The sequence below is a fragment of the Anolis carolinensis genome, chromosome 4 (genome assembly GCF_035594765.1).
Source record: "Anolis carolinensis isolate JA03-04 chromosome 4, rAnoCar3.1.pri, whole genome shotgun sequence".
Taxonomy (NCBI): Eukaryota; Metazoa; Chordata; class Lepidosauria; order Squamata; family Dactyloidae; genus Anolis; species Anolis carolinensis.
The window spans coordinates 173789015-173814062 of NC_085844.1; the positions used below are offsets into that span (position 1 = coordinate 173789015).

The window sequence follows — 25048 nt, forward strand, 5'->3', positions numbered from 1 at the left end:
TTGTCCAGAGTACTTCCTTGATATCTTGAGTTTGGTTTTATTCTTTGTTATTGTGTACCTTCAAGGCTTTTCTGACCCTAAAGTAAAACTATCATGGGGTTTTCTTGGCAAAAATTGTTCAGAGGGGGTTTGGCTTTTTTTCCTGCTGATGCTCAGAGGCCCAAGTTCACCCAATTTCTATGGCTGAACAGGGATTCAAACCTTGATCTCTAGAGGTACAATCTGACACTCAAATGACTACATCATGTCGCTCTTGGTTACTCCGTGACTCTCTTTTATGTAGTTTATGCACCTGTCCCTTAAAATGTACATTACATGTTTCCTTTCTATTAGAATATTATGACTTGCCCATTCGCTCTCTTTTTCCTGTCATGCTGTGCACTATAAATTGTTCATGGAGGAATTAAGATTGGATCAAATGTATACACAGCCTCATTGTCCTATCCTTTCAAACAATATTTTTGAGATATGTTTAAATAAATAAACGTTCATGAAGACACAACCTACATTACACCAAATGCATATAGAAAAGGGGAACGGAGTGACATATGGTGTCCACACACCGAAGCCATGTGCATTAACCTGAAATAACACCTGCCTAGGAATTTCTCTATGCCTTCTAAGTTGACTCTGTCATCATCTTCCAGTACATCATAGAGTAACCCTGGAGGTTCTAAAGCAGTGCTTCTCAATACTCCTCCAGGTGTTTTGGACTTCAGCTCCCAGAAATCCTAGCCAGCTTTCCAGCTGTTAGGAATTGTGGGAGTTGAAGTCAAAAACATCTGGAGGAGCAGAGTTTGAGAGACACTGATCTAGAGATTCCTAATGAGGATGTATTAATCAAATCTGTGAATAATAAAATTTGCAAAAGTGAAATCCTGCAAATGAGGAGGGTCCATTATATTTTCAAATAGTGTACTTCTGTGGGGCTGCTGATAGAATCAAGCAGAGTCCTGCACATAAGACAGGCTTTTGTTGAAGAGCCAGTTCTAAATGTGCTGAACAGCTACTTGGTAATATCAGTAGTGGGATGGGAATGACACTCTTGAGGTTTCTCCCAGAGACAACACTAGTGACACTATATCTAACTCTAAAGGAGCGTGTACTGTGCAGAATAACGCAATGGTAAACCTCAAAAACAAGGAGAGAAGGAACCTGTCAATAAAGTAACGTCAGTAAAGCATAGAAGAATGAAGAAATCTTGGAGCTTTTAGAGAGGTGTGAACACATTAATGACATGTTATGTACTTTAATGGCAACCTGAAAGCAAAGCAGAACCTATGGAAAAAAGATAACTCTGCCACAGCTTGTGATTAAAATTGGTTCTGTAGTTCTAAATCACCCTGAAAGATGTTCTGCAGTCCCCTCAGTTTGGGTACTATGAACAGACAATCTAGCAAATCAACAGACTATACAGTATCTATCATATATGTAGACATAATCGTTAGCAATGGTCTTGATAAAGACCTTTGGTATTCATCCATTCATTCAATGCTTTTGGGATGGAAAGATTGGCTGCTTACAAGAAACGTTGCCCAGGGGACGCCCGACTGAATTTACTCAATCTTCGAGGAGGCTCTTTCCGTGTCCCCCAATAGTGGGATAGTGACCCTCTGGTCAACCATGGACACGCAAACGTGACACCAGACCAGATAGCTCACCAGCTAATTCAGAATGGGAAAACTAACTGCAGCAGAGTAAAGATGAAAATCAACAGGGTGCCAGAACTTGAAACCCACCAGTTGTCTTCTCCTCTAAACCTGAAAGAACTCAGAGAAGCCATCAAGCGGTGTAAGACTGGTAAAGCACCTGGCCTAGATGACCTGATGATGGAGCAAATCAAACACTTGGGCCCCAAAGCTGAAAACTGGCTTTTGAAATTCTACAATCAATGCTTGGCACACAAACAGATTCCCAGAGCATGGAGGAAAACTAAGATCATTGCCATTTTAAAACCTGGTAAAGATGCCTCCAATGCCAGGAACTACCGACCAATCTCCCTCTTATGTCATCTATATAAAGTCTATGAGGGGATGCTATTAAATCGACTAGGACCTGTTATCGAACCCAAGCTTATTGCACAACAAGCAGGTTTCAGACCTGCTGTACAGGTCAAATTCTTCATCTGACTGAACATATCGAGGAAGGCTATGAGAAAGGCTGCATTACGGGAACAGTCTTTGTGGACCTTACGGCAGCCTATGACACGGTGCAACATAGAAAAATGCTGCATAAAGTCTACCATATCACCCGGGACTTTGACTTTACAAAAACTGTCCAGACCCTCCTGGAAAACCGCAGCTTCTATGTGGAGTTTCAGGGCCGGAAAAGCAGATGGAGGAGGCAAAAGAATGGTTTACCCCAAGGCAGCGTTCTTGCACCGACCTTATTTAACATGTTCACAAACGATCAGCCACTACCACCACTCACAAAGAGCTTTATATATGCTGACCTTGGCCTTACAACACAAGCAAAAGATTTTGAAACAGTTGAAAACCAACTCACTAATGCCTTGAAAGACCTCTCCAGCTACTACAAAGAGAACCACCTGAAGCCCAACCCTGCCAAGACACAAGTGTGTGCTTTCCACCTACGTAACCGTGAAGCCAACAGGAAACTGAAAGTTACTTGGGAAGGCCAAGAGCTCGAACACTGTTTCCATCCTAAATATCTTGGTGTCACCTTAGATCGAACACTAACATATAGGAAACACTGCACGAACACTAAGCACAAAGTAGCTGCACACAACAACATCCTGCGGAAACTGACTGGCAGCTCATGGGGTGCAGACCCACAAGTAATAAGAACATCAGCCCTGGCCTTGTCTTTCTCAACTGCTGAGTACGCCTGTTCTGTCTGGCAAAAGTCTGCCCATGCGAAGCAGGTGGACATAGCACTAAACGAAACATGCAGAATAATCACAGGATGCCTTAAACCTACACCTGTTGATAAACTCTACAAGTTAGCTGGCATTGCCCCTCCTGACGTGCGACGGGAAGTTGCTGCTAACGGTGAGAGAAATAAGGTTGAACATTGTGAAAGCCACCCACTGCATGACTATCAGCCTCCTCCCAGTAGACTCAAATCAAGGAAGGGCTTCATGAGAACCACCACTCCTCTTGATGTTCCTCCAGCAGCAGCAAGGGTGTCCCTCTGGACAGCTAAACCTGGCAATTCTATCTGGATGGTCCCCCATGAGGGTCTTCCTCCAGGGGCAAACCAAGAATGGGCAACTTGGAAGTCCCTGAACAGACTCAGAAGTGGAGTGGGCAGATCTAAAGACAACTTGGCAAGGTGGCACTACCTGGAGGAATCCTCCACCTTGTGTGACTGTGGAGCAGAACAAACAACTCCGCATATGTATGCTTGCCCACAATGTCCTGCCTCATGCACGGAGGAGGAGTTGTTTAAAGCTACGGACAATGTGGTTGCTGTTGCCCGTTTCTGGTCTAAAACTATTTAGTTGTTTGTGATTTCCTCTATTATTTTTTTCTTCATCATTTTTAAATGTATTTGTTATGCAATGCTTTTGACATGAAATAAATAAATCATATATGTAAGTCAATGTATGAATAAAACCTTTTTTGTACACTTGTGCACAAATATATTTCTTTTGTTACTCGAAGAACTGTAATTTGACCTCAGTGCTTGCTGCCCTATGACTGATCCTTCCAGCCCCCTTGTCACACTGTAAACATTCTGTGAGGTTAATTAAAAGAATTTATGGCTGTTGAAGAAACTGTTGTACCACAATCAGTCCCAACACCGCCTGTGAAAATCTAACTATTGTATAGTCTGAAGTGTGAGATAATAGTCAAAATGATGTGTGGTGAAATATGGCAAGTTTTTCTAATTAGCAATGCACAGTACATGAAAATCTTTGGAAATGTGGTCAAATCAGTTGACAATGGTCTTGAAGAATATAAACTGTGCACATCTCTTTTTACAGTAGCCCTATTGTGATTTACATTTTTCTTCCTAGAGGTAAATCATGTCCTTCAGTCACAGTGTAAGCTTTCAATTAAATGCTTTCTTCTTCCTTTTGTTTATAAACAGCTATTACAGCACCATCATGCAGTTCATGAAATTTCATATATTGCAAAGGATATCACAGACCATCGGGCCTTTGGATATGTGTGTGGAAAGGAAGGGAATCATAGATTTGTGGCAATAAAATCAGCCCAGGCAGTAAGTATCAAGATTATTGTCATTTTCTGTAGTTTAACTCAATTTGACGGCTCTGTCTAAAACACTGCTGTTCTGAAAAGGCAGCCTGCAAGCTTTGTTTATGCAGTATATACTGCTGACAGAAGTGCCTACATAAATGTTCTGAAATGGCAGTTTGGTAATATCGCTCTGAAAAAAAGAAGAATACAATCCAACCTTCTTAATTTTTTTCTTGATATATTTCTTCTAATTAGTAATTATTTTCCTTTCTAATTAAATTGGCTACACTTGCTGAATACAAATAAGTTTACTGAGGCTCCTCGGCTCATTTAGATAGAAAATGATGGAAAACAAATAGCTGCTTTGCATAGACTACTCTCATTTCTTTGTATTAAAAGCCACTAATAAATATAAGCAATGCCTTTTATGCTCATAATTGTAATTAGCATTAATCTGCAAATATAATTAGTTTATATAGAAATGAACCTTAACCTAAGTAAAGTGTACAGCTATACCACTATCAAGAGGGTAAAAATTAATGCAGTGAAATAGGATAGCACTCTACCCCACCCTTGCTTAGGGCTGCAGTCCTTATAACTCAAATTTAAAAGCCAAGGTATATTAGAGTACATTTATTGATGCTGATTCAGGGCCCTAAAATGCAGAAAGAACCAGGATAAAAGGGGATGTGGCTAAATGATGTTTGCTGAAAATGTGTGCTGGATTGCATTAATGGCCAAAAAAACACATGTTCAAAAGGTGCGCTTAAACCCTGATTCGCATGACTATATATATTCCTGCACTCACAGAAAACACGTGACTTCATCCCTCCAGTGCATATCCACATTTTAAATTCCGGAGACAGCTGATGAGGGCTGTAAACAAATGGAGCAAACAGGCACACAGGTAGCTAAACAGAAGGACAATTGGAAAGTGATTCCCATGAGAATTCTCTGCAACCATTCTTTTTTCTGCTGTTTATGAAATTAAACAGAGCTTAAATGTATACAGTGGGCACCAGCATGGGAGGCAACTGACCTCAAAGGAAAACAGATATCACATGATTTTGTGAATTAAATTAACACAGTTTTCTTTCTTCCTTTTACTATGACATTAATGGGGGTCACTTTCTGAATTTGGTTGGTTTATTGATTCTTTAAATATAATGTATCCAAACATGATGATTGTATTAGTAATTGCTTTTTCATTAATACATTTCATGATGATATAGTGCAGTGTTGTACATTTTTACATTTTTCCTCCACCAATAATTTCCATTTTTAGAAAGGAAAGGAAACTTTTTTTCTCTTGAGTCTTTGTTATGCCTAGAAAATGTGTAAGCTGGTTAGTATTTATTTACATTTTATGCCAAACTTTTGGAAGAGGTTCATCCAAATGTTGGTGTTTGTGTTATGCAGTGATGATGTCACATGAATGTGAATTATTTTATTCTTCTCTGATAATCATATTTTTGTTTCAGCCTTCCAGATGCATTCTTCTTGATCCATGATAGAGCAGTATTTCAAAATTCAATTTCTCCACTCCAAGCAGAAATGTATACTCCAAGCAGAAATGTTTTGCAATGTGTAGGACAATCGCATTACAAATTAAATGAGCCAGACAATTTGAATCATAAAATATTTTATGATTGATATCTGGACATTTTTTATCAGGAAGTTGTTAACAATACTAATATTTTTTGCTTTTCTGTGTAGGCTGAGCCTGTAATTTTGGACTTACGAGACCTCTTTCAGCTCATTTATGAGTTGAAACAAAGGGAAGAGCTGGAGAAAAAGGCACAGAAAGATAAACAGTGTGAACAAGCAGTATATCAGGTAATCTCACAAAACTAAACATGTATGAATCTGTTCTATTGGGATCAATACTGAATTTCATGTCAGAGTACTGAAAATAATTAGAAATTTCAGTTGCTGAGAAGATAGTCAGTTTATGAATCCCATTCCTATTTGTGAAAATGACTGCTATCTGAAATGCCATGATAAGATTCAGCAGTGAATAAAAACATGAAATGTTCAAATATATAATAAACTTGCTTTTTAAAAAAGAATAGGGGGCACTTTCACAATGAATGCATATTGCACATAGACATTAACAAGCAATAATGTGGCTACCTTATGTCTTTTATATCACATGGTTCTGTTTCTTTATTCTCTATTACATGAATACGACTCTTGAACATCTACTGTTCATATTCTTTTCTCTTTTGTTTCTTACCTTTTACTGCTTTTGCGATAGACAATTTTGGAAGAAGATGTAGAAGATCCTGTTTACCAGGTAATTTCTGGAGAAATGTAACAACAGTTTAAGAAATAGGTAACAGCAAGATCTGCACATCCAACAGAATTCCATGGGTTTATAATTTTTTTAAAAAAAATAGATACCTTGTTAAGCTAGCAGTGATATGTTGATTAAGCAGTTATTTAAAATTAAATTCTAAAAGTAATGTCCTAAATATCCCCTGAAAATATTTTCTACATGTTAATTAATTTTTTTAAAAGAGTCGTGACACCTTTGGTCAGTTTAAAAAGCTGATGATAATGATCACTGTAATCTAGCTAGATGACAAGATGAATTATTGTAACAAAATCATCCTTTTCCAATAAGGGCGTAGCTGCTGGTGCGCAAGCAGAAGTGGGACATACGCCCTCCTGGGAGAGATGATCAAAAGGTGTTGCACATATCTTTTTGAGAAGCTATATAATCAGAGCAATTTCTAGTTTGCCCTACATTATTATTTCATGTAGAATTGTGTATCACTTCCCTTCCATGTTATATAATCAAATATCACACAGAAGGAAGCAAAATGTTTATTTTTTGTGTTATTTATTCAGTTTATATCTTGCCTTTCAAATTAAAAAGGCACTCAAGGTGGCCTTGTCTCAAAGCCAAAACATCCTAATTCCCCCTTCTTCTTTCCAGTTGAAAGTGTTATATGGAGCCCAGAGGCATCTTTATGATCCCACAGAAATCTATAGTTTTTTTAAAAAAAAAAAATCGCAGAAGCTTCTGTGGGAACAGAAATGAACCTTTGGTTGTATCTCTGTTGAGGAAACAGCAGGAAATATGTCCAATGACAATTAGCAAAGTTCCATATCTCCTTTATTTCTCTTTCATAAAAGAAAGCTGCATTTATAATGCCTTTCAGCAAAAGTCAATTGCTCCTATGCCAGCTTGTACTTTGAACCTGCTTCTTTACTGCTTGTCTACAGTTATTTCTTCTGAAGTTCCAAATTGCCTTTTTCTACTTTCTGTTTCATCTCTGACCTTTCTTCTTTGGCTGCTGATGTAATAGTACATTGTGTTTGAGGCTGGACATGAGCCAATCCGTGAGCCTGAAACAGAAGAAAACATTTATCAGGTATATAATTGCTACATCTGTGTTCTCATTGCCCCCAGCAGTCCGTCAAGCACATTCCACAGACCCAAGTTATTTTAAGTCATTTTCATTTGTCCTGCAGACATGCATGCCATTTCATACCCATACAAATTACAGGTATAGTTTGCACAGTATCATTTGTCCATTAATTTGCATCTTTTTTTCCAGCCTTTAAAAATAAAAGTGGGAATTTGCTTGCTTTTGTTGTCTTTGATGGATTTTAAGTGTTGTTGTATAACTATGAGAGCACCATTTTCAAAGTAGCAGTCTATGGATTATTTCTGGGATTATTAACCAATACTTATGTGCACTAGCCAGCAAGAACTTAATGTCATTGCCACTGAATTTTTGCTTTTCTACCCAGTAAGCAATAGGCTGTCCCTTCCACAGAATGTATAAGGGCTTAACAGAGTACATGTCATTGTTCCTTCTAAGACTGACTCCCTGTAGCTCTCTTTTTGAAAATGGAACATTACCCCTACTTTCCTAAACTTCTGTGCTGGTGAAAAAACTCAATGCAAACAAGAATATCTCTTCTCATAGTTCCCTTTTTCTCAAACTACCAAGGAATATGATGATGGAGGAACTAAAGGTAGACAGGTTTTTCTGGGAACTCAACTCAGCTGCTGCTTTGCAACCTTGCTCTATAAGCATTCTTGCCAACTGAATTCAAAAGGTTCCTCACCCCTGGCCTGTTGGCAAGTAGGTTGGTTGAATACACACAAAAGCACCAAGTCCTTAGTCTAATCTTCATTGCACCCATTGTTGCTAACTAACCATGCAGTCTTCACACCTTTCTGCTAAACTGAACATTCATCCATTTGAAAGAACAGTCCTTGGGGTTGATGTAATATGAACCTCATTCATTTTGTGTTCCAGAAAAAGATACATTTCAGATGAGGCTAGCAAGAGCATATATTTCAGTGACTAGCAGATTCCTAGCACTTAATAAATATTCAGTGGTAACATTAAGTATCAAGTCAATTTAGCAATGTGAGTGTATTTAATTTAAAATAGAAAAATGATAACTTCAGAGAGTAAAGGTTTTATTTAACAAAATGCAAAGCAGAGGGACTACAATGAGTTACCTTTCCACTAGATCGGGGCAGAGGAGCAACAGCTAGGATTTGGGGGACTACATTGGCTTCTGCAGGACTCTGGAAGGTCGCATGCCCAAGTTTCATCCTTACCACCACCCAAATGAAGTGTGTTATTTTGCATTCCAAAGGGCCAGTATCACTCCCAAAGATTTGGGGAAACTGTTATAGGCTATTCCACATCTGGAACCTTTTTACACTCTGTCCTCCTGTTTCAAGTCAGGAGAGATCTTATTTCCAGTTAATCAGTCTAGGGTTCAATCTCAAAAGAGACTTTCCAGGGTCCAGTGATTGAGTTTTTTAAAAAAACCTTTCCAAACGTCCTCTATATGCAGCAATATGGTGAGTAGCATCCCCAAAGATCTCTTCTAAATAAACTATTTTAAAAAATAACATCCTATCCCGACTTGGAGATTCCAGGAAGGCTCAAAAATAGGGACAGCATTTCCCTCCACCTGTTCTGTATGGTCCCATATCAACTGTTGTAATATTATTGTGCCCCTAGGGTTGAGTTCTCAAAATTGCATGAGACTTGTGACAGGATATAATATCTATCTTAATTTATTGCACCATCAGTGCTGTGCATGCTAACTTGGAGCTTGCTGTCAAATAAATACAGGCTTGCAATTGACCTACAACAATTAGAATCCTATAACCCATTTTACTCAGCACACTTTCCTAAACATACCTGCTTGTGATTTTGTATTTGTTGTTTTCATTTTTTGTGTTTAATTTAATCAATTTGAATTATATATTTGTATGTTTATGTCTGAATGTTATTGTTTTAATTGTAAATTAACCTATATTATAAATAAATGATACACAGGTAGAGCATTTTCTAAACTAAAAGGGTAATGACTTTACCAATCAATTCAACATGGATAGCCACCCTGGGTCCCCTTGGGAAGAGAGAGTGGATTAAAAATAAGGGATGATGATGACGATGATGATGATGATGATGATGATTATTATTGGTAGCGTCTTTCTTATTGTATCACTTACCCATGCAAATGGCTGTTACCACTAAAGCTGAGTGAATGTTATAACCTGCCTGGAGAAACCACTTCTCCTCCTCTCCTTATTGCAAACAGTTCAAATGAAAAACAGAAGTTCTAAAATATATTGCTCTTATGTATTGCTCTGTGACCCTTCAAATACTTGGCTACATCTTCCATCATGCTTGTCCATGAGTCATACTGGTTGGTGCTGATGGGCATTGGGGAGTATGGGAAGAATACTCTGAAGAAGAAAAAGGGGGGTGAGAATATGTTGAAGGGATCTTTGTCCTGTTTTTTAAATGCTGTTGTTTCAAAGGTGGTACAAACTACCTATTCTTGGTTTCATCCCAGAACAAGACTTTTATTCAATGCATACTGTTGTATAGCACATCTCTGTGCTTAGCTTGTTAGATCATCAGTTATGCAGACCTTGATTGTTGCTGTCTCAGAGTTAAATGTGTATTTGTTTAATTCTCAGTTTAATATGTGAACATAGAGGAATCTGTAGACTTGTGATGGAGCTAAAGACAAACAGAAGCAAAGTTGGAAAAGAAGATTTGAGAATGAATAAACACATTAATACCTCTAACCTTTTGTTTTGAATATTGAAGGGCTCCTCCAGATGGGGCAAAATGCCAGGAGGTGTAGTATTTGTTGCTGTAATCCTTGGTTTTACAGTTATCCACATGATGTTTCTGTTGACCCATCCTTACCAAAAGATCACTTCAGGTTTAATCAACCTTTCGAAGTACATAATGAAACAGCAAAATTATGAAAGGAACAGAAGAAATAGCACTGGAAGGACAGGACAAAGGTCCATTGCTATAGATTAAGGAATAAGCGAGTCAATATATAGAAAATTTGCAGGACAGTGGAATCAAAAGTTGTAAGTTGTATGATTCATTGGTAGACCTGTGTTCAGGTTAGTAAGGTGCAAAATTAAGAAATCTGATACTTTTAGTGTCAAATACAGCAGAATAGTTTATAAATTATATACCTGCTAATGTGTGGAGTACTAGACTGAAGTTTATCTTTGTACGTGCGGTTACTTCTCCTTTAGACAAACTGAGCATGAATGTTGATTGATTTTTCAGGAAATTATTAAACAAAGGATGAATATATAGCAATATGAGCTATAAGTAATTCTTTTCCAATCTCTCCAGGATGTAAGCAATTTGCTAATATTTTTGTCTTATACGTTTGATTAATCACACTATAGCCCACCATGTACTTCTTTTAATACATGGAATTTGGTTTTGGTTTGATGTTGTCTGAGGTGATTTCAAGAGAAACAAGCTAACTAATGGAATAAATAGGTAAAAGGAGACCAGAAAGTATGGGCATTATTTCTCCTCAATCCTAATTGAATTTTCATTTATTTCTACAGGTTCCTACTAGTCAAAAGAAGGAAGGTGTTTATGATGTGCCAAAAAGTCAACCTGTAAGTGTAAGTACCAGCTCAAGTAATGGGTTTTTATTAATTCATCAGTAAAGATCTGTGTAGTGTAGCTTTTTGAAGCAATTGTGGAAAAAAAATTCAAATACATCTAGATTATATTTTTATTTAGAGAGAAAAACTACAAACGATTTTACATGTTTGATTTTTCACATACAGACTAAAAATTCACCATTTATATCTACTACTTTCTTTGTAGGTCAATATTAATTTATTAAATGGACAAATTGTGTTTTTCTTCGCTATAATCATAGGGACATAAAGAGATGCATAAAATTGGAATACTGTAACTTAGCTTCATTCAAATTAGTGGGCTGGATTCAGATTTACAGAGTCAATCCTATCGATGTTTAGTTTGAAGGAGTTTCATTTTAGTTCACTGGAGCTTGCTATAAAGTTAGTGTGGGTAGGAATGCAGCCTCGGTTATTTTGAGGGGAGACCCATTAAAATCTATGATAAATAGTAGATGTAATTAACTTGTTGAATTGATTTCACTGATTTTATTCTAAGTTTGACCGAGGGTGGGATACCCAAGGACACTTCTTTTATTAGTAGTAGACCTTGTTCCCATGGATGTCAGAATAACTTTTACTGAATGACTTAATAGAGAAATATTCCTTTGCTTCCTCCTCTTCCTGGTTCACTGCAAATGATTTTGAATGATACTCATTATCAGTTTTGGTAGAGGCTGCTTTCCTGTCCTGTTGCTACATATGGATGGCAGACTTTGTGTGCTGGGCAGTATACAATTGGTACAGAATGAGTGTATATCTATTTGTGTGCTGGAATATTAATTTGATATCCTGTGAATTTGGGTACTGTACTATATTCTACTATTCTGCTTCCATCTTTTTATGATGATAACCAGTGATCTCTGGTGACCCTTTGACCACTGGTTTTAAAGTGGTCAATGATTGAAGACAATTAAAGCAACCAATACTATGTCTAATGTTTTGTGTCTGCCTCTTACAAACTGCATTTTTCCACATATAAAATGAAAGTGTGTTGAAATACAAGCTACTTAATGCAATCTTTTTCTTCTGCATATCCCCCCCCCCCCCCCAAGCCTTCCCATTATACGCACATGTCAGGTTCTGCTTGTCATGGTGTTTTTAGCAACAGGAGGCAAACTATAAATACTCTTCACTAAGCCTGTCATTCAAGTCACAATAAAACCTAATCTTCCCATCAACATGTCCAAACTATCTGTTTACAATTTTATGAAGGCTTTCAAAGAACTAATCACAGTGCTATATAAAGATGTATCCCTCCCTGCTTTTTCCTGGCTCCCCACTGCCTTCAGTTGATTAGTCATGTATCCTTGGGCAGGGAAGGTGTCATCGGCTTGCAAATCAGGATATTAGAATTCCATCCACAATGGCTAGCATGCGGATGTAGGTCCTTTGAACATTTGTGTTACCATAGCTAAATCGTAGCATCAATGCATTGTTATACACTACTGCATACTTATATATTCTGTACATTGGTTAAACTGTACAAATATGAAAGTGCAGTGTAGGGTTACAAGGCACAAAATATTCTTCTGAGTTTGCCAACCAAACCATATGCACTCCCAAATCCAACATTGTTTGATTCACTGTTATATTAATTCATGTGTGGGGTCATGATCTGTTTGTGTGTGTGTTTGAATTACATGCTGTCTTTCTACAAAATGACACTGAAATAGCTAACAATACAGTTTGTTAGGGGAGCTCAAGTGATTTTTAAATGGCCAAACTAGAATGGCAAGGTGAGAGGTACTTGTCACTTAGTGGTTCAATACACAATGTAGCAAAGGGTCATTATTTAAACATCATCATTTTAACAGAAGTATTTGTAGTCAGTCAACAGGCAGCTACTATTGTTTCCTCTGCAACCTGTGCTGTCAACTTTGGGTCATGCTCCACATGTTTTTCAAGGAAAGTTGCTAGGTGATCTCTAACAACACACATTTCACTGCAGGTCATTTGCATCCTGATGACTTATGCTGCCTTGTCATATTGTAACAAATAAAGCTTCAGTGTTTTTTTTTTCCTTTTAGCATCTTAACTAGCATCCAGATGGTATTCTGGGGAGCATCTGTATGCACTGCCCTCGAGCAATATGTGCAGCTTGCTTCAGCAAGGCAGGAAGCCTACTCCAGATTCCACCTAGACTTTTTATCATCCCATTAGTGATGCATTTCTTTTCCTGGAAGTTTCTGTTATATTTCCTAGATGGCACTTGAAAAATAAATTTGCTTCCAAAAATGAAATTATTCACAGCTGTGGAAATTCACAACAAACATTAATATTTTTATAATTTTTACTCAATTTATTTGAAATTCTAGAGCCAAAAGTATTATTTTGCTTTTTGAATGTAATTCCCTCAAAGTTTCTTTACTTTTGTAAGTTTACTCAATAGCTTTACTTTTTTTCATCAGCAAGAGTCAGTGATGCGTAGTGATGGTAGAGGAGTCTCATAGACAGAGCCAGCCCTAGATATTTTTCAAGTGTAGGCGAACAGAATTTTGGTGCCCCCACCCCCAAACCAATCACTGACAAATAAAAGCATTGGATAAGTGAAAATGTTTGATAATAAGGAGGGATTAAGGAAAAACCTATTAAACATCAAATTGCATTAAGATTTTACAAATTAAGCACTAAAACATCATGTTTTACAACAAATCAACAGAAAAAGCAGTTCAATACCTTGCGGAGGCAGGCCGCAGGAGACAGGAGTTGTCTTGATGGCGCCCCCAACAAGATGGCACCACAGGCAACTGCCTAGTTGGCCTGGTGGTTGAACCGCCTCTGTTCACAGAATCCGTAGAAATTTTAACACACACTACAGAGGGGAAACACTTTTTAACAACATGGTGTCACAATCCATTGTGATACTAATTAACTTTCCATACTTTACTAACTTTCTGGTAAGTTGCTAATAATATATTCCAGAACAGTTTCATTTCTTCACCAAACCAAACCAGTTTACATATCTTGAGACAACCCCGCCCACTTCCCATTCCTTTTTTAGTAGGGTTTTATATTGTGAATGGATTTCACTCAGGCTTGTATAGTTTTGATCAGTCCTATTTTTGTTGGCTGCTCTGATGGCCAGGGATAGGATCTTTTTTTGGCTCCTGCATTGTCAGCAATATCTTCAAGACCTAACGTCTGCAGTCCTGAGGAAAGCGTTTACAGCTCTGCGCTTCCAAACAATGCCATCAAACTGGCTAGAGGGAAGATACAGAGGGATCCCCCATGTCCAACGACTTTGCATTTGTGGCACGGGGGAAAAGGAAGATCTAACACACTATCTGCTACATTGCCCCTTGTATAATGATCCTAGGAAAAATCTCCTGGGAACACTCTTGGAAGAAAGGGCAGCATGGCAACAATCTGCTGTGATCTGTGACTTGCTAGCAGATTATTCCAAAAATATAACACTAAAGGTTGCCACATTTGTAATTGCAGCCCAAAAGATCAGAGCTAAAGTAGCAAAATCCATACTTGAGGTCAGAAATGGAAATGGTGATGGTTTGGGATGATACAAATCAGACACTGTCATTGTTATGTTGCTGCTATCATAATTTTAAAGAGCTAGTTTAAATTTTTAATAAGTTTTAATGTTTATATTGGAAAGTGCTTATAAAGGTTGTATATTACTGATGTCATGACCTATGGCTAGTACAATAAACAATTCCCATTCCCATTCAGTGAAATCACAATTAAGAATTTGGAGATGTGACATGTTTCCTGCAAAAGATCTGCAAAATAAGGCCTTTCTCTGTTGGTGGACCTCCTTTTTGTAAATGGTTCCAAAAAAAGAGTTATGGTAGTACGGCCAACAGTCACATGGGATTTCCTGATATCCTCCATCTAAGAGTCTTCATATAATTGCTCATTCCATGATAGTAGACACATCAATTAACTTCTAAATGATACCTTAAATTTATGTACATTTCAGCTAGAATCCAGCATGATCTTTATGGACAGTTGAGATAGTTGTCCTAAGTGGAATCTGCCACAGCTGTTTCAGGTAGCCCGGGAATGGGATGGCTGCCCCCCTCCCCCACACACACACCCTGCCCCCACAGACCAATTAACTGATGACTACTTCAGCCTTGGCAAATCCCTGAACCTTGGCCGGTTTAAGCCAATTTTACATCAGGGAAGAGTAAGTAAGAACATCCAAATGCCCCTCTCATAACCAAGGTGACTGAATAAATTATTAGGTGTGATACTTGAAGTAGTTTAGCTATATGACTAGATGGGTCTCTAGGCAAAAAGAGGGAGTTGGTGTTAAGGGGATGTCAACACATGCAAAGCAGATTTGTTTGAGAGAAATGGTATGCCAGTGACAGGTTGAGGTAGAAAAAGGGTAACACATGGCACACAAGTTTTTTTCAATGGGAAAATTGTATGATATGGCAATTCTAGTTTATGTGCTTGAATAAAATCTAACATTTCAGTGTATGTTCAGTTTCCTTGAAGCAAGAGGCCCAGAGCAAGTGCTAGACCTTGCTGACCTTTTTAGCTTACATAGTCGGCGAGTTCAAAGGAGACAAGGGACCTCAGGGGCAAATTGTATATTGATGTAATATATTTATGAAAATTATTCCTTATTGGTAGGAGCTAAATGGTTAAAATACAGGATGATTGGGAAAATACCACTTGCTTCACTTCTACTCTTCTGCATAGATTCTGATTCCAAACACAGGATTCTACTATCCCAAGTATTGCCCTCTCTCTGAAGAAATGGGTTTTAACCTGAAAGCAGCATGTTTTTCAACTTGCACATCTTTGAAAATAGTATCTTCCCCTCTTTAGAGGAAAAAATGCCATTTTGGAGAGGGGTTACTTCTATCACAGGATTAGGAAAGGAAATTTTTCCTACAAACTTAAAAATCCATTTCTTAATTTAATACAAGATAAAATGCACACTCATTAAAAACGTCCAAGGCATTAAAATTATTTTTCCTTAATTTGTTCTTGAAAAGAATGAGATAACAAGGCTTGGCAAATTCTTAAGTATGAAAAATATAATGTTAAGGTTTGTAAGATGATATATGTCCTCTCATTCTGAATATGACACATTTCACAGCCATAAAGCAATATTGTGCTTCCATAATTACAACATTTTAGCTGTTTGCTTCCCCCTTCCAAAAAAATGAGGGGGGAAATTATACAAGCTGCACAATTTAGCAAAACACACACACACACACACACACACACACACACACACACACACACACACACAAAATGCTAATTGGCCACAAATGAATTTTTAAAATCTTTGATATCAAATACTTAGATTATAATGTATGAATACATCACTCTCTTCGTTATGAAGGTACTGTATGTCCAGACCTTGGCACACAGAGGTTGACATGAATATAGTCTTATAAAAAAATTCTCTGCATGTAAGAGTACTGCTCTGTTCTTCATCAGTTCCTATTCAAAGAACCTTTGTAGGAACGCATTGTATTCATTGTGTATAACTACAGTTGCCCCTCCACTTTCATGGGGGTTAGGTATGCAGGGCACTCACAAAAGTGGAAAGTCACAAATATCTTTAGATTCCCAATCTGGACACACTCACAAGTACTTATACTGGTGGGGTGCCTAGACCCAGCCGCACACATGTTCCTTTGCATACTCACTAGGACAGGGGAGCAAGAGAGTACTGTCAGGGGTACTTTTAATGTGCTTTTCCTGCACAGCAGAGGGTTGGACTAGATGGCCCATGCCGTCTCATAATGCCCAGAGAATGCATGCATGCACATTGTCTCCTCCCCATCCTCTCTCCACACCACCTGAGTGAATAAGTGTACAAAGGAATGCATGCAAGCATGCATCCTCCCTTCAAATGCTCTTTGTCCCCTCCTCCCCTCCAACTGCCAAGCAAGTTAGTGAGGAAGGACACGCATGCATGGTTGGCCCCAGTCTTCCCACCAGTATGAATTTTATTAGTAACCAACGTTGGACCGCTAATTAGGGGTTCGTCTACACATTCTTGTCACTTTGACTAATTAGCTTTACTGGCCTTAATAAATGTTGCAGTTTTGGCAATATGCATTTTGTAGCCGCTGCAGTTTGGAGGTAGCTTCAAACTGGACTATGTTATCAGTGTAGATGTGCCCTGAGTTTGACTCTACTGAACACTGCTCAAAATGGATCCCAATATTATTGAAGTCCTTTTTAAAAATGGTATATTAGAGCAGCAGATAATCTACAAATAATCAAATGTGCAAAGGTTAAGCCTGCAACTACACAATAATGTCGTACCGTATATTGTTGTCCCTTATATAAAATGGCAACATCAAAGTTTCCTTTTGGGAGTTTTTATTATTGCTTTCCAGCTATGGTTTGTTGAATTCATGAATAGGGAATCTGTGAATATGGAGGATTGACTGTTGTTGGGAAATTATCAAATTAATAGTTTTCAAAGATTTCAATATATTATTGTGTGAGGTGAAACCCATTGGGGTTTTTTTGCATATTATTTTAGTGGCAAGTGAATCAGTATAGAATATCAGCTCCCATATTGTTCTTGTAGTGTAAAAGTCCTATGCCATTATAGGACATCATTTACAGTATTGCCCATTGCATTTGTAGTTGGGTAATAAAATGTTCAAAGAAGAGGAAGATGGATATTCCTGTCTCAAATGAGACATGTCACAGGTTCTTCCTTTAAAAAATGTATGTTTCCTTCCTGCTGTTTTATGAGGAATATGGTAAGAACTCACTACCACTCTCGTAACCAAAAAAATACTGCTTGTGTCTTTTACATAATATATATTATAATCAGAAATACTATTGACAATTGTTTCAGACACTTGCTGTGATTCCTTAGTACTTCTCTTTCTTTTATCTCCACTACAATAAAGCACAGCAATGGTATATCTCACAGTAATGCTGTTCTGAGTGAACTGTGATTAAATGCTGGTTCAAATTACTACAGATGGAATGTGAAAATATTCCACTATGAGGATGCAAGTTGATTGTAAGCATCTTTTAAAGTCTTCAGCCAAGGTCCCGTTGTGTTGTTCTGCTGATGAATCTGTTTCCATCAGTGGGACAGTAATGAGAGCAAACTCCTTGCAGCTATCAATGTACTCTCAAAACCAATTCTTGATAGCTGACAAAACTCCCAGAGGTGGATTTTGACCATTATGGAAGGCTGCAAAATAGAAAAGAAGGACCCTTCCACATAGCCCTATATCCCAGAATATCAAGGCAGGAAATCCCACAATATTTGCTTTGAACTGGGATATCTGAGTCCACAATGACATATATTCCAGTTCAAAGCAGATATTGTGGGATTTCCTGCCTTGATATTCTGGAATATAGGCCTGTGTGGAAGGGTCCTGTGAAACATTAGGAGTTGGGTATTTATGAGTTCAAATATGATGTTCATGAATTTTGGATTTCCCTGATAGGTGAAGCAACTTTTCAAAACTGTATCTAGATTTTTGGGCAGTTGCATCTATATTTTTTTTTATGACAACAAAGAGTCTTTTGGCACCTTAAGTCTTAGGCCCTTTCCACACAGCCATATAACGCAGAATATTAAGGCAGAATAACCCACACTATTTGCTTTGAACTGAGTCCACACTGCCATATATCCCAGCTCAAAGCAGATAATGTGGGTTATTTTGCCTTGATATTCTGGGTTATATGGCTGTGTGGAAGTTAATGATAATGTGGAAGGGGCCTTAAAAGACATGAGCCATCAAATGAGTTTTCAATGTTACATCAGGCTCATATTTTTTTTTTTTTTTTGCAGGAACAGACTAGCACAATTTCCACTTCAAAGTTTTTATGATATATTTATATTCAAAGCAGGCGAGGAACTTATGGTACTTCTTTGTGTACAAAGATTTCATTTTTATCTTGCACAGTTAAATTGTACTGAGTATGAATATTTTACATATTATCAATAATATGATGCACCATCTAGAACAACTTTTATGGAGCAAAGCATAAATCACAGTTTACAAGATAATTCATAAATCAGGTTTTTATCCTGGACTTGGGGAATATATTCTGTGTTTTTGAAATATAAAGGAAAACTGGTGAGAATACATCTTTTGAATACAGAGAGGGAACAAAAAGCTAGGATCAAAAACAACAGCACTGATAACAATAAGACAGATAATGGAAGAAGCTGTGAGCAAATGTGACATAAAATACATGGACAAATTAAAGTTGGCAATTAAGAAAGAAGTGATTTATAAAAATCAAGATTTTGATAAAGAATATCACTATGCTTTGTAAAAATGCATGTAGAAGAAAAAACATTCATTATAGCATACTATCATTATTTTTGCTGTCTCCATCCTTCCTTTTATACCCTCCCCCTTTCATTTTTTCCTTTTGTCCTGCTTTTCTGCTTTTCTGTTTGTTTGTTTGTTTGTTTTTTAATTGGGTGTGATGTAAATTTGAAAGAAGGGGGCATCATTACTAATTTAATGTAAAAAGCATGCACATGGGGGTACATTACTTGTGGTTTCAAATTTGAGAGATGCCATTGGTCATATTTAACATTGCAGGAAATGTTGTGACGATCCAAGAAAAATTATTTTCTAGTTGAATTCATCCTATAATAACAATCCAATCTGTGTGTACCATGTAGGATAAAAGATAATTATGAGAACACATGGTGTGCTTCCTTCCCCCTACTCTACCGCTTTAGCTATCACTGTCATGATGGGAAATGCACCATGTGACAACATCACAAACTCTGGGATATATTGTTATTCATTACAAAAGGGAAAAGAGAACATAGAACCTTTCATTTATTAGAAATCATGTTGATAAATTCCATAATTTCCTGCTTTGGAATATAATACTACACTCAGGCAGCTAAAGAAGCATATCCCAGTTATCAATATGAAATTAACTTTGTACTGTTCCGGTTTGAACTTTTTATTATGATGGAGGGAGGATAGAAACTGACATAACCTATCAAAACTCATCACATCCTGTTTCAAAATACAGACATTTCTGTTTTGTCATCCTTTATTTTTGTCTATTATCAGTGGGGATCCCACTGTCTTCTTCCAACGTTCTTTCTTCCCTCTCCCTACCACATGTACTCTCTTTTTCTAAATAAATAAACCTCAAAGTATTACCAGTTGAAGGCAATTTTTATTGTTGGCACAACTCTTAAAGAGAGAGGACATATTCATTTCTTCATAACATAAATCTTAGGCTCTATTAGTACATATTAAAAAGTACACCTTAAGTATAAATTACACAGTATAAACTGTGTTGGATGAGTAATGTGCTTCAACTCTGCAAGGGACATATCCATGCTTGGAAATTTATATATATGCATTTGCAATGTAGCCATTCATTCTCATTAATCACTGAACTGTTTCCAAAGAGAGGGGAGGAAAAACACAAATTTCCATAACCTGAAATATCAAAACAGATAACTAAAAATAAATCTTCTGCAGCAAATGTTATAATCTGGTTTTACATCTGTTTTTGTTATTTTTACATAGTGCAAAATTTTCATCATCTCTGTAAAAATTTCATATACATATAATTGCAAAGGGCCAAGTATCAAATTTTGAAACAGAAATCACAAGTGTGTACAAAACTCTGTAATCTATATATATAAAAGACAAATGGTGTCCTCTCCTGCCACTAAACAACAAAAGTACAAGCCCCAGAACCTAGAAATTTGGCAGAACAATCCACCATCCTTGCCCCTACGTTCTGACAACAAAAAGAAAAGAAAAATAAAGTCCTAATTAGAGGGAGAGGAATAATTGTCTTTAGCCAATTGCTGCCAGTTAGAAGACTAAGCTCCACCCACTTGGTCTCCTAGCAACCTACTCAGGCCTCACTCTCTTCCACACTGCCTATAAAATACAGATTATCTAATTTGCACTGGATTATATGGCATTGTAGACTCAAGGCCCTTCCACACAGCTATATAACCCATTTATAATCTTATATTATCTGCTTTGAACTGGATTATCTTGAGTCCACACTGCCATATAATCCACTTTAGTGTGCATTTTATTCAACTCTGTATAAGGAGCCTCATATAATCCAGTTCTAAGCAGATAATATAAGATATACAGTAGAGTCTCACTTATCCAACATAAACACCCTGGCAGAACATTGGATAACTGAATATGTTGGATAATAAGAAGGGATTCAGGAAAAGCCTATTAAACATTTCATTCCCTCACGACCCTATCTGCTGCCAAACTGCCATCTATGGCTATGCCAGGCATCCTCAGAGATTATGAGATCTGTTTGAAAACAGACAAGTGGGATGTTTATTTCTATCTCAGCCATGATATCCAGGATGGGGCAACTCTGATCTGTCTCAGGCGACTGTGAATGTTCCACTTCCCCACCTTGATTACCATTGAATGCCCTTGCACCTTCAAGGCCTGCCTGCTTCCTGCTTCGGAGGGGCAATCCTTTCTTAGGAGATGTTAGCTGGCCCTCAGGACATCCTGTCTGGAATTCCCTGATTGCTCAGTGCTGTTCTTTAGTTAACTGTCCTGATTTCACAGATTTTTTAAATACTGGGAGCCATATTTTGTTCATTCCAGGCAGGCAGGAACCATCCAGGCTTTCAAGCTACAAGGCTATTTAGTGCCAATTCCAACATTCACACTTGCCTAAAGCAGACAACAATTCTTTCTTCCACCCTGGTCATTCCACAGATATATAAACCCCACTTGCTTTTGTTACAACACATTTCACAACCTCTGAGGATGTCTGCCATACACGCAGGCGAAACATCAGGAGAGAATACATTTGGAACATGACCAGGCAGACCACAGAACTCAGAGCAACCCAATACAAAGAGAAACAAAAATAATAAAATAAATACAAAAAACAAATAAAAAAACCAAATAAAATAATACAATTAAAAAAACATAAATAAAAATAATATAATCAAATAATAAAATATAATACATACAAATAATAAAATAAAATAATAAAAAACACTAAAAAATAATTAAAAATACTAAAAATTAATACAATAAAATACTATAATAACAGAAAATAACTAACAATAATACAAGAAAATAATAAAATATAATAAATAAAAAGATACATTACAATAAAATTAATAAAAAATACAAATAATATCAAATAAAAATTCCACAACAATTTTTAACCAATACCACCACCACTTTGCCACAGCAACGCGTGGCTGGGCATAGCTAGTTAACTATAATAGTACAAAGGCTGTGGGGAGATATGTTTTTTGCTTGAGAGTTAGGCTTTAAAAACCAAAAACCAAACCTGTACATTTTGAGCTGAAAACTTATTAAGTTACAACAACTACTATTTTGTTTCTCATATTTTTGCCTCTGCGCCCCAGCAATAAAGTCTAGCAACAATTCCTCACTTGACCATAATACCTAGCATAATACCAGTGTGAAGCCTTTTGTTTTTCTCCTTGTCTCTTAGGCCCCATCTACATTGACCCTAAATGTTTGCCTCTCCCCATGTTGTGGGGATCCCTGATGGTGACAGAGCCCCTATTTTTTCCCTCTCACTTGCTCTGATGTCATCCGTCTTTTACAGAGCGCCAAAGGGAGGAGGGCGAGGGGAAGAAAAAAATCCCCTCTCTCTCCCTTCCCAGTGTTCCCCTTGTTCAGGCTGAACTCGAGCAAGTGACACAGAAAAGGTAGGTGTCATTTCACAGCTGGGAACCATAATGACATGAAGGCAGAGAGAAACGGGACTGCAATTCCTTGAAATACAGTAGCCCAACTGTCTTGACAGCCCCTAAGAAGGGGGAAAAGCTGAATCCTGGGACAGGATTTGGGATTTGTAGTTTGGCAATGCACCAACACTATTTGGCAGAAGAGGCTAAATACCTCCCATGATTCCATAGCATTGGGCCATGGCAATTAATGTGATGTCATACTGCATTAATTGTATAGCGTAGATCAGTGGTTCCCAAACTTATTTGGCCTACCACCCCCTTTCCAGAAAAAATATGACTCAGTGCCCCCTGGAAAGGGGGGCGTGGCTCAGAGGGGGTGGGTGTGGCTCCTGCTCAAGAGGGCGGGGCTGAGCCTCTCCCCTAGTCCAAGATGCAGGGCTGCGAGGGGAGGTGGGCAGCGCCACAAATGGACGGCCAGGACTGGGATGGGCGGAGTTACGAGCTCTGAGGCAGGTTTGAGCTTCTATCCCTGTCCTGCGGCACCTGCCAGGACACAGGAGGTGGGGCTAGAGGAGGGGGCAGGGCATCTTCCCAAGTGCCTGACGGGGCTGAACCTCTATACCCTGCCCCCATATTCTAACAAGCACCTCAGGGGAGGTATACAGAGGCTCAGCCCTGTCTTGCGCTCTTGGGAAGAGGCCCCGCCCCCACCTCTAGCCCCACCCTTTAGTCCTAAAAGGCCTCTCAGGAGAGGTATAGAGGCTCAGCCCTGTCTCGGGCTCTTGAGAAGAAGCCACACCCACTTTTCTAGCTCTGCCCCCTGTGTATCCTAACAGGCACCTCAGGTGCTCAGCCCTGTCTCTGGCACTTGGGAAGAGGCCCCGCCCCTTCTCTGGCCCAGTCCCCGTGTCCTAATAGGTGCCATCATCGCCCCCCTGGATCGCTCCAGCGCCCACCGGGGGGTGGTAGCACCCACTTTGGGAATCACTGGTGTAGATGCACACTTGGAGCCCCGGGTGGCATAACATGTTAAACTGCTGAGCTGCTGAACTTGCTGACCGAAAGTTCAGTTGTTAGAATCTGAGGAGTGGGGTGAGCGCCTGCTGTTAGCCCCAGTTTCTGGCAACCTAGCAGTTCGAAAACATGCAAGTGTGAGTAGATCAATAGGTACCGCTCCAATGGGAAGGTAACGGTGCTCCATGCAGTCGTGCCAGCCACATGACCTTGGAGGTGTCTATGGACAACGCCGACTCTTCAGCTTAGAAATGGAGATGAGCACCAGCCCCCAGAGTCAGACACGACTAGACTTCAAGTCAGGGGAAAACCTTTACCTTTACCTAGATGCACCTTTAATCTGCATTTGCATCTTATCCATTCTGTTAAGGTGATGTCAAACTGCATTAATTCTATAGCGTAGATGCATTAGTTCACATTTACATTTTACCCATTTTTATTAAGTTTTCTGTCTTACATTATCCTAACCATATAAAGCCAGATAAATGTGTTTGAGCACAGCTAAAATTTACAAAATGGTTAAGGCCCTCTGAAAGCATTCATAACAGTATATTACAGGGGTCCTCAAACTTTTTTAATGGAGGGCCTGTTCATGGTCCCTCAGACTGTTGAGGGGCCGAATTATCATTTGAAAATAAATACAAGTACATTCCTATGCACACTGCACATGTCTTATTTGTAGTGCAAAACAACAACAACAACAACAACAACAACAAAAGAACAATAGGTAAAGGTAAAGGTTTCCCCTGACGTTAAGTCCAGTCATGTCTGACTCTGGGGGTTGGTGCTCATCTACATTTCTAAGCCAAAGAGCCGGCGTTGTCCATAGACACCTCCAAGGTCATGTGGCCGGCATGACTGCATGGAGCGCTGTTACCTTCCCACCAGAGTGGTACCTATTGATCTACTCACATTTGCATGTTTTTGAACTGCTAAGTTGGCAGGAGCTGGAGCTAACAGCGGGCGCTCAAGCTGCTCCCGGGATTTGAACCTGGGACCTTTCGGTCTGCAAGTTCAGCAGCTCAGTGCTTTAACGCACTTCGCCACTGGGGCAAACAATACAATATTTAAAACTAAACACAATTTTAACCAACATAAACCTATCAGGATTTCAGTGGCCTGCTTCTGGCCAATGAGATAGTCAGGTTAATTAGGATTGGTGTTGTTGTGTGCCTTCAAGTCATTTCGGACTTTGGGTGAGCCTAGGTCTAAAACTGAGGACGGGGGTCAGGTAAATGACTTTGGAGGGCCGCATCCGGCCCCCAGGCCTTAGTTTGGGGA

The 25048-nt window shown here is 38.5% G+C and overlaps 1 protein-coding gene across 17 annotated transcripts in view; it reads left to right on the forward strand.

The window, feature by feature from the left end:
• Nucleotides 1-25048, forward strand: part of dab1 (DAB adaptor protein 1) — an 861244-nt gene that overhangs the window by 801077 nt on the left and 35119 nt on the right. For 12 of the 17 annotated variants that reach the window (XM_062979600.1, XM_062979599.1, XM_062979587.1 and 9 more), the window contains 5 exons: nucleotides 4057-4188; nucleotides 5883-6002; nucleotides 6424-6462; nucleotides 7481-7546; nucleotides 11047-11106. In XM_062979600.1, the coding sequence (XP_062835670.1) occupies nucleotides 4057-4188; nucleotides 5883-6002; nucleotides 6424-6462; nucleotides 7481-7546; nucleotides 11047-11106 (417 nt within the window). The remainder of the gene's footprint in view (nucleotides 1-4056; nucleotides 4189-5882; nucleotides 6003-6423; nucleotides 6463-7480; nucleotides 7547-11046; nucleotides 11107-25048) is intronic. The other 5 variants (XM_062979591.1, XM_062979594.1, XM_062979595.1 and 2 more) reach the window with 3 other exon arrangements.